At 53.4% G+C, this 10,118-nt stretch overlaps 2 protein-coding genes and 1 long non-coding RNA gene across 6 annotated transcripts; 2 read left to right on the plus strand and 1 right to left on the minus strand.

Moving 5' to 3' along the window:
- The first annotated feature begins 5 nt into the window (after window positions 1–5).
- LOC114011223 (uncharacterized) lies at window positions 6–6,596 on the plus strand. Its single transcript, XR_008745038.1, has 3 exons — window positions 6–516; window positions 4,621–4,766; window positions 4,868–6,596. It is a non-coding gene; the product is annotated as an uncharacterized LOC114011223 (long non-coding RNA).
- LOC129782572 (zinc finger protein OZF-like) lies at window positions 732–2,841 on the plus strand. Its single transcript, XM_055792538.1, is given in 3 exon segments — window positions 732–1,247; window positions 1,249–1,521; window positions 1,523–2,841. Coding segments are annotated over 3 exon segments (1,281 nt in total). The 5' UTR covers window positions 732–746; the 3' UTR covers window positions 2,030–2,841.
- Window positions 6,335–9,349, minus strand: LOC106112283 (zinc finger protein 883-like). Of its 4 annotated transcripts, none has more exons than XM_027781913.2 (3): window positions 9,297–9,349; window positions 8,615–8,732; window positions 6,335–8,416 (listed from the first exon to the last, which is right to left on the minus strand). In XM_027781913.2, exons 2-3 carry the CDS (start codon window positions 8,691–8,693, stop codon window positions 6,828–6,830), a joined length of 1,668 nt encoding a protein of 555 aa, XP_027637714.1. In that variant the 5' UTR covers window positions 8,694–8,732; window positions 9,297–9,349; the 3' UTR covers window positions 6,335–6,827. The 4 variants fall into 4 exon arrangements, with proteins under 4 accessions (XP_027637714.1, XP_027637715.1, XP_013152011.1 ...); XM_027781914.2 differs by lacking the exon at window positions 9,297–9,349 and adding an exon at window positions 9,114–9,290; XM_013296557.3 differs by lacking the exon at window positions 9,297–9,349 and adding an exon at window positions 9,084–9,290.
- Window positions 9,350–10,118: the final 769 nt, after the last annotated feature.

Below are 10,118 nucleotides of genomic sequence, written 5' to 3' on the forward strand. Positions count from 1 at the left end.
CATCTCCCAAACAGCCTCAGCACAGCCGGAACTGTCTCCCCTCCCCCGCACCTCCCCCTTGGCTTTTTCCTGTGCCTCAGCACAGCAACCCGGCCAGCAACGCAGAGCGGCTGCGGCTGCTGCGGGCAGAGCTGAGCGGAGCATCCTGGACCCTGGCGGGACAGGACCGCATCGCCCAGCCCCAGGGGTCAGGCGACCCACAGCATCGCTTACCCCAAGGGGAGGATAAAGAGTGGCCCAGGGGTGCTGTGCTGTGTGATTTCGGGTGTGGGGGAGACGGCATCGCAATCAAAGGGGTCGTGGAAAACCATCCTCCCACCCTGGGGAAGAGCGGGTGTCCCACCCGTGATTTGGCTGTGCACTCCTGGGGAAGGGAGCACTGACAGCAGTGTATCTGCCCCCAAAATAGGGCTTTCTGGCCCCAAATCGGCCTCTGCATGGAAGAAGGGGGAGAGACGGTGGCACCTGGTCCCATGGTGAGAGAGGAGATGGGCGGCTCTGGGCGCATCCATGCAGGTGAGAAATTGGGGTAACGGGAGAGGAGCCACCAGGTGTTCCTTTCATTTCACTCCCATCAGTGGGTGAGGGTCATATTGGTGGGGTGCTCCTTTGAAAATCATCCCTCTGCAGTCATCCTCCAGCCCACAACTCAGTGGACCCTGGAAACAGCCACCAATGTATTTGGGTACTGTTTCCATCCTGGGGCAAAACATAACTCAATTTCCATCTAATCCAGCAGGAGACAGATGCAGATGGAGGGTGAAGGGCACCGTGCAGACCAGGGATGTCCTGGTGGAGCTGAAGAGGGTGAAACTGTGGTAAAATCTAAAGGGAATAACCATGGAAGAGCTTCTGAGAGCAACCAGGGGATGGAGGGATGCCTGGGGATGGAGCAGAAGGATGAATTCACCCATGGCAAGGGAGATCAGCAGCTTTTTGCAGAAGAAAGTCTCTATGAATGTTCCCACTGCAAGAAATGCTTCCAGGACAGGTCAGAGCTCATTTGCCATCAGAGGTTGCACAGAGGAGTAAAGACTTTTAAATGCCAAGAGTGCAGAAAGGAGTTTGGGGAAAGCTCAGACCTTAGTTCCCATCAGAAAAGTCACATGGTGGAAAAGCCCTACCAGTGCTCAACATGTGAGAAGTTCTTCAAGGACAGGTCGACCCTCATCAGACACGAGAGAGTGCACACGGGAGAGAAGCCCTACAAGTGTCTAGAGTGCGGGAAGAGGTTCACCCGCAGCCTCGGACATCATTGTCCATCAGCGGATTCACACAGGAGAGAAACCCTTTGAGTGCTCTGAGTGCGGGAAGAGGTTCAGCCAACGGTCCAACCTCTTCACCCATCAGATTGTACATACTGGGGAGAAACCCTTCACCTGCCACGAGTGCGGGAAAACCTTCGCCCGGAGATCAGAGCTCACCATCCATCAGCGAACGCACACTGAGGAGAAGCCCTACCAGTGCTCCCAGTGTGAAAAATCCTTCCGGGGGAGGTATGGGCTCTTCAGGCATGAGCGGTTTACACACAGGAGAGAAACCCTATGAGTGCTCTGAGTGCGGGAAGAGCTTTGGCCAGAGTGGGGACCTTATCACCCACCAACGTTTTCACACAGGAGAGAAGCCCTACCACTGCTCACAGTGTGGAAAGTTCTTCTGCAATAAATCCAGCCTCGTTAAACACCAGAAATGGCATCTGGGGGAGAAGCCCTACAAATGCCACGACTGTGGGAAGAGCTTCGGGCAGAGCTCAGACCTCATCGCTCACCAGCGGACCCACACAGGTGAGAAGCCCTACCCCTGTGCCGAGTGCGGGAAGAGATTCACCAGGAAATCCAGCCTCATCGTTCATCAGCAGGGACACAGAAGACACAGAACTGGAGAACGCTCAAAATGTGGGAAGAGCTCAGAGGAAGACTCTAGCACTGGTGCTGCCAGGAACGTGGGCATGGAGGACAGCTTGTCCCTGTGCTCCGAGTGTACAAAGCCCCTCGAGGAGGCATCAGGCCTCCTTGATCAGCAGAGGTGATGCAGAGGAGAAAAAAATCCTCCCAAGTGCCTGGAAGAGGAGAAATGGCTTGGCTTATCTTGGCTTGGCTTGGCGCCAAGATCACACAAAAGAAGAAGAAATGAGAGGAGCGTGGGACATCTTCCTGTGTGAGATTTAACCTTTTTTTTTTTTTTTTTTTTTTTTTTTTTAAGTCAGAGACTACTCAGGGGAAGAAAAAAAGAGTTCAACACTACAGCATGGGTTCATCAGTGATGGAAAAAGGCCAGTTCCTCCTAATTCCTCACATTATCATGTAGATCATTCAGTAGCCTTCACTTAGCTCCCCCAGAAGCTTCATCCAAACTGTTTTCTCCATGGTGAGAGCCCTTCTATCATCCTATTCCTTCTTTTTTTTCCCTAACACCTTGCTGTTGCATTTTTTTAAGGTTAGCTGAGACATGGTCCATGCTCCTGTCCAAGTGTCTGTCACACATCCAGCCTTGATGCATTAAACCTCAACTTAAAAAAAATGGGTTGGCTGTTCCTAAGGAGATTTTTATTTTCATACTAGATATTTGTGCATATGATAAAAATATAAGGAAAGTTTATATTGCTAGAGGAGTATTAGAGGAATAAGCATTTTTCCTCTGGCAGGTGTAGATGTTTTAAATGGTGGAGAAAATTAAAACAACTGTCATTGCTGGGGACAGGAGAGGGCATCCTCCAGGCAATCCAAGGGATAAGAGTGAGATTTCAGTGAAAAGAGCATGAACTAAAAGGATTAGTGGCCCAAAAGGAAACCATTGGAGGCAATTTATATCAAATATTCAATAAATAACCTGTTTCTTGCCTTTGGTGGCATGCTCTGGGTCATCATTGTGGCTTGCAGGAGGGTGGTCATCTGTGCTGGTGCCATGGGTGGGATAACCGTGCCACCATGAGAAACACCAGTGAGAGCTCTGTGTTGGGGCTGGTGGTTTTTACTGGGAGGATGTGGCAGTCTCGGGATGCAGGTCTCCACTCTCCCCATCCCAGGCACCCTCTGTGCCTGCCTCTTGTCACCTTGGGGTCAAACTGGTCCCAGTACTGGTGTTATGGCTGGAGTGTGCAACCAGCTTCAGCTTCTGGTGGTGTGAAGCTGCTCTGTGGCACAGCCCAGAGACCACAGTGATGGTACCGGTCCAAAAAGTTCCATGCCTGTGCCCAAAATTCTGGGTGGACCCTCACCTACATCTTCAGACCCACAGTGCAGGTTGGTTTTTCCCTTGACTTTGGTGGGCATCCAACATCTCCAATCCCACTGATACTGAAGGATTATATGGTGGGGAAGAAGCCGGGAGGGCAGCCCATGGGGTGGGGGAACATCTAGGGTTGAGCTGGACACTGGTGCTGCTCCAGCAGAACCAGGCTGGTGGGCCTGCAGCAGGCTTGAAGGCTTTTGGAGTGGGGAGTGTCCAAGGGATGCGCCAACATCCTAGTACTGTCCCCATCCAGCAGCAGGTCGCGGCAAGAGGATAGGGTGGATCCCCCCGCTCTGTAGATGCTCCATGATGGTAAAAGGGTCATCATGGAGGGATGGTAAGGTCCTGCTAAGGCCACATGCAGTCCCTGAGCCACATGGCAGCAGGTGAAGGGTGGTCCCAGGTGGGGTGGGGTACACCAACCCCTTCAAAACCCACCCTCCTGTGACCACAGAGGTCCACACCTGGGTTGCAATGAGCTGGGATGGGAGCTGGGATGGGGACTCAGGTGTTTGGGGTGGGGGGGCACCCAGATGTCTGGGCGGAGATCCAGAGATCCAGTGGTGGGGACCCAGGCATCCAAGGGGGGGGACCCAGGGATGTGAAGGGGGGTAGCCAGGTGGCTGGGGACGTGGCAGACAGGAAGGTGCAGAAGCATTCATGGAGCTGTTGTGGGCCCAGGTGGAGAAGGACTGAGGCAGCGCCAGAGCTGCCTGGGCATCGCTGTCTGCTCTGGTACCGGGGACGGGGGTGTGTGTGGAGAGGGCCGTCTTCGGCACTGCTCCTAGGACACTTAGCACCAGTGGTCCCGCTCACCCCGGCCCGGGATAGAGCCGGGAAAAGTTCCCCTTGCAAAAAAATGAAACCTTTTCCAGGGTGGTTTTTTTGTTTAAAAAAAAATATTGGGGGGTGGGTGGTTTTTTAGCTTCTTACGGCTGTTTTACAGCCTGGAGAGAAGACGAAAGTGGGGGGGGGGCAACACTTTTTGCATCCACTCGGGGGAAGGGGCCAGGGGTGCGGGGGGCACATGGATGGATCCCTCACCCTTCACCAAGGGAAAATTATGGCAAAGGGGAAAAAATATCATCATGTATGAGACCTCCCCAGATTATGGGGAGGGGGTGTCTCTGTCCTTGGAGAGGTTCAGCCCTCACCTGGACACAGCTCGGAGCGAAGCGAAGGTGTTGGCTCTGCCTTTGAGCATGGGGATGGTCCAGGGATGCCCTCCAGGTTGAACTACTCCAGGATTTCCTACTGCTGCAAGAAATCCACCTATTAATTGTCCCAAATGCTATTTGTGTGGTGGGTACGATGACGTGGAGTGTTACCACACAGCAGCATCTCATGTGTGAGAAGGATTTATCATATATTTGTTTTCTCTCCCCTTAGAGAAGCAGTTTTCTTCCTCCCAAGGATGGCAGCGACCCTGCCCACTCTAGCCAGCTGCTCCAGAGCCAGACTGAGCTGACGGGATGGAGTAACAGAAAGCCAATCCCCAACAGAGGAACCGGAGACCCCAGGAGACCCTTGCAGAGGTGAGAGCTGCACCCCAGGGTCCCATCTTTTATCTTCTGTCTTTTCCCCTTTCTGCTGCACTGTCTGCTTGTAAATGATATTATTACTTCTAACCCTGCAGGACATGGGATGGAGAGTAGGAATGAGAGCAGGGACACCCTGATCTCCTTGTCTGCATCCAGGAGGGCTGTGGCTGGACAACCCTGTCCTCTTGCTTTCAGCTAGGTGACCCATTGCTATATGGAATGGTCCCATCACCTTGTCAGCTGGTGCCCAGGAGATGGGGAGATCCCTACTGGGAAGGTGCCTGGGCTTGCCAGAGACCACTTTAAGGTCTAGGGTGGCCGTGATGACACATAAGTAGCCACAGACCTGAATTTGGCCAAGAAGTGATAGTGATACTCTCACTTCTCTATCCAAACCCTAGATAAACCTCTTCTGGACCATCTATCCATTCACAACATTCAGAAACTGTGTGATGTGACCCTCACCACCAGTTCACAGCCAGGACATTATTAATGCAACTCTAACCCAACCCTGCAGAGTGGCACGGGAGAAACCAACTACCATCTTATATCAAAGCAGCACTGTGGTGTAACAATTACAGCTTAGATACTCAGTTTTGGCTATCAGTGATACATTGACTGCCCCAACAGACCACCTGGGTTCTAAATGCATTGGAGATTAGTGCTGGTTTAAGGTCAGAAAGTTATAGGGCAGCTACATCAACAGAAAAGGTGGCAACAACCACGCCAGCAAGCAGCGGTGATACCATTTCTATGGTGTTCCTGCAGATCTTTGCTGTGGTGGCCACCATGGGCAGCTCTAAGTATTTCGGAGGAAAGCAGGAGATAAGGAGAGAAAAGGGAATGGGAAGTAGGTCCCACTGCACAAAGAAGAGGAAAGGGAAGAGGAAGATGAAACCAAAGAACCAAGCTCTTCATAAAATACCTGGAGCACCCCAATGGCTATGGGCCGTCTCTCATGCTAGGTCATGAAAGCCTGGTAAAGGACTTGAAGGTGGTCTTCATCCCTGTGAGCCTGTGTCTGGCACGGCAAAGCCAAGCAGCTGCTGGCTCTTCTGGAAACCAAGGCAGAAATAGTCTGGCCAAAGAGACCAGATTTCCCAGTCGTGGTCAGGCTTTAGTTGGAGCTTCCTGCACCAAGGCTTGTTTTGGCTCCACTAACCAAATCTGAGCAGCTTCCAAGCTCAACCCCAGCTCAGGAACAAGAGAAACCCACCTGACTCCTTCACATACCCCCACACCCACACACCCCCAACTCCCCCAAAACCTATTGGGAAAGTGCAATTTCCCCAAAGCTTGCTTTCCTCCAGGATGCAAAACTGGAAGGGACAAGGACCAGCCCCAGGCCAGTTCCCAGACACTGGGTTTCACCAAGATCTCACTGTTTTCTCCTACTTTATAAACAGGCAGCTCCTATCCCCTGGTCACCAACATCTTTTATGAAGCTCTTTGCAGTTTTCCCCTCTTCGCTTTTTAACAGCAGCAACTTCTCCCTGCTGTGCAAGAGCAAATAATAATGTAATATCTAGCTATTTAGCTAGCAGAAAAATACAAGGAAAAGATGATATTCCTTAGGAACAGAGGGCCCTTTTTTATTGAGGTGCATACATACAAAGGCGAGGGAAGGATGTGCAGAGGAAGATGGACTTCTACAGTATCTTTGAGGTGCTGAAAGGTACCCAGCCTGGAAAATGTCAAAGGATTTAAGGAAGGGTGATTTAAAGGCTTTAAAGACAGATGATGGGATGACGTAAAGCCTGAAACAGGAGATGGTTTGACTGAGGAGTGGTGGGAGTGAGTGGATCATGGACCTATTGAGTAAACTCAATAATAAGAGGAAATAATTAGCATTAAAAAAAAGTACATTATTTAGTCATCAGCCTACTTTAGATCATTTGCATGGGGTGGGGTTATTTTTTTTTCCCCACTTTTGCAGTCTTTGAAGAATTTTATTTAGGAGAAGCGCTGATTTTTTCTCTTTCATGTACAGCATCTCAACTCTTCCCAAAACTCCTTCACTGCTTGGAGCACTCGCAAAGCTGTTTCTCCCTGGTGTTATCTCTGGTGTTCGATGGGGTTTGATCCCTTCTCAAAACCCTCTGCACACTGGGGGCACTGGCGAGAGTCCTTCCCCACTGTCATGCCAAAATGTGAGTTGGGCTGGAAGCTTCTCCCGCATTTCTGGCACTTGCAAAGCCCTCTGTGCACCCTCTGATGCACGATGAGGTTGGATTTCCTGCTGAAGCTCTTCCCACAGGCCGGGCAGGGGTAGGGCTTCTCCCCAGTGTGAGTCCGCAGATGGGCGATGAGGTCTGAGCTCTGCCCAAAGCTCTTCTCGCACTCGTGGCACTTGTAGGGCTTCTCACCAGCATGGAGCCGCTGGTGCCGCACGAGGCTGGACCTGTTGCTGAAGAACTTTCGGCACTGGGAGCACTGGTAGGGCTTCTCACCTGTATGGAAGCGCTGGTGTGCGATGAGGTCTCCGCTCTGCCCGAAGCTTTTCCCGCACTCACTGCATTCGTATGGCTTGATTCCTGTGTGCAGCCTCTCGTGCCTGAAGAGGGTTGACCTTCCTCTGAAGAACTTCTCGCACTCAGAGCAGTGGTAGGGCTTCTCCCCGGTGTGGGTCCGCTGGTGGACGATAAGCTCTGAGCTTTGCCCGAATCGCTTCCCACACTCTTCACACTTATACGGCTTCTCCCCTGTGTGCATCCTCTGGTGTCGGAAAAGATTTGACCGGTGGCTGAAACTCTTCCCGCACTCGGGACACTGGAAGGGTTTCTCCCCGGTGTGTGTCCGCTGGTGGACAATGATGTCCGAGCTGCGGGTGAACCTCTTCCCACACTCGTGGCATTTGTAGGGCTTTTCCCCTGTGTGCACCGTCTCATGCCTGATGAGGGTGGACCTGTCCTTGAAGCACTTCTTGCACGTGGAGCACTGGTAGAGCTTCTCCTCCACGTGGATCCTCTGATGGAGGTTGAGGTCCGAGCTCTGCCCAAACTCCTCCCCGCACTCATAGCACTTGTAGCGTCGCTCTCCCATGTGCTGCCGCTGATGCTGCAGCAACTTGGATTTTTCCCTGAAGTGTTTCCCGCACTCAGTACACTGGCAGAGTTGTTCTCCTACATGCACCTTCTCGTGGACAAGAAGTCTCGACTGGTGAAGGAAGCTTTTCCTGCACTGCTGGCATTTAAAAGGTTTTTCTCCTATGTGGACCCTCTTGTGCCTGATAAGCAGTGACCTGTCTGGGAAGCACTTCTGGCACTTGGGGCACTCGTAGAGCTTTTCTCCTGTGTGAGTCTTCTGGTGGACGATGAGGTTTGAGCTCTGCCTGAAGCACTTCCCACATTCGTGGCATTTATAAGGTTTCTCTCCGGTGTGGATCCGCTGATGCACAATAAGGTTGGAGCTCTGCCCGAAGCTTTTTCCACACTCGTTGCACATGTACTTCTTATCCCTGGTTGCGGTTCTGTACTGGGCTTTGGATTCTTTGGTGATTTTTTGGTTTCCTCCGTGAGTGATGAGTTTATCCTCTCCCAGCCTCGTCTTGCTCTCATTTCCTTCCTGTTTTGCAACTCCGTGCCCTCGCTCAGAACTTTCTCGCTTCAGGTTCGGCTCTTCCTTCATTCTGGCGGCACATGCTGCTATGGGTTGCAAACAAGAGCAATGTCTTGATTTCTTGAAGGGAAACCATGTCATGGCAGGGGATGGTGAAGGGCAGGTGCGGAGCTCCGCCACTTCTTCACCCTCAACCCCAACAGATTCAGGGAGGATGAAAGTGGGGGGAGAGACATGGTGGTGGGGCTTGGGTGGTCCTTCCACCATGGGAATGAGCTCCTCACCTGCAAGGGGGTCTCCCAGGGTCTCCCCTTCTTTTCCTGGCTGAGGATTGGGGTCCAGCAGCTCGTTGGCTCGCTCCATCCAAGGCAGCTTCAGGAAAGGGAACCCCTGCTCCAAGGGCTAGAATCAACAGAGACCCCCCCAGCCCTGGTATCACCACAGCAGCAAGCACCCAGCCCACCTTGGCCCTTGGCAGGCAGAGCCCCCCACAGCCCCTGGCACCGACCCACAGCGATGCCCCGCTACCTACCCCTGGTGCTGCTCCCACCCATGCCTTCATGGCCCCGGTGCCCCCCAGGCTGCCCCTCCGCATCTCCCCGTGTCCCGTCCCCCGTCCGTCCCCCCCCCCCAGTTTCTAGTCCTGGCTGCCCCCAGTTGCCCCTCCACGGTCCCAGTGTCGCCCACCCAACCGTCCCCGGTGGCCCTTGGGCCGCCCCTCCGCATCCCCTCCGCGCTACCCCCCGCCCCAACCCCGGCACGGTCCCCGGTGCTGCTCCTGACAGTCGCTCCGCATGTCCCCGTGCCCGGGTTCCGTTCCCGGCTGCCTCCGGTGCTGCCCCCGGTACCGCCCTGGTACCGTCCCCAGCGCTGCTCCCGGTGCTGCCCCGGCCTCTGTTCCGCGATCCCGCTGCTCCCCGGGCCGTGTTATCCCCGGTCCCCGCCCCGGTCCCGTCCCTCTCCTACCCCGGCCCCTCCGCCGGCGCTGCCCGCGGCCGCTCCGCGCTGCTCCCGCCCCTTCCTGCGCACCGCCCCCCCCCCGACCCGTGCTCGCTCCCGGAGCATCACCGGCCGGGCGTCCACGGGGGGAAAACTCGCGTGGCGCTGAAGGTGCGGCGGAGGGAGCGGGAAACTGGGGAAGGAAGCTCCAGAGGCCACCAGCAGCCCCGGGTAGGCTTCGGGGCTTTTTTTAAAAAACATTATATTCTCCCCACCCCCTTCTCATTAATATTCTCCGGAAGGGATTTCGTGGCTGAGCAGCAGCGCGGGGTGGGGTGGAGGGTTAGGGTTGTGTGAGAAACTATGGGCCAGGGTATTGTTTATTAAGATTTATGTTAAGCTCAATGTAAAGGTTAGGCAACAAAAGGTATGAAAACGCTTATGCAAACAGCTACCAGACACCGCTTGTGTAAGATAAGATAACCGCAATCGCTTACACAAACTAAACCAGATACCGCTTGTGCAAGATAACCGCCAGATGTCTAGGAACCGACAGAAACAGGACAAACGACCCCATATAAGGACACATGAGTGAGGGGTCAACTATGGGACGAAGGAGGAAGACTTCTTACTTCGGCCTCAACGACCACCAGGAGGCAGAAAACGACCCCCTAACAACAACTGAAGCATGCGCAGAGTACCTCCACTACCTCATGAACACGGGAGTAAAGATGTATAAAAAGGGACTGTTTGAACTGCTCAGGACGGCAGTTGGCGGAGCGCAGACTCCCCTGTCGTCCAGCGCTGGTTTTGCTCATATTCTACTTGCTATAATTAATAAAATTTTAA

Source organism: Falco peregrinus, chromosome 21, assembly GCF_023634155.1.
Source record: "Falco peregrinus isolate bFalPer1 chromosome 21, bFalPer1.pri, whole genome shotgun sequence".
Taxonomy (NCBI): domain Eukaryota; kingdom Metazoa; phylum Chordata; class Aves; order Falconiformes; family Falconidae; genus Falco; species Falco peregrinus.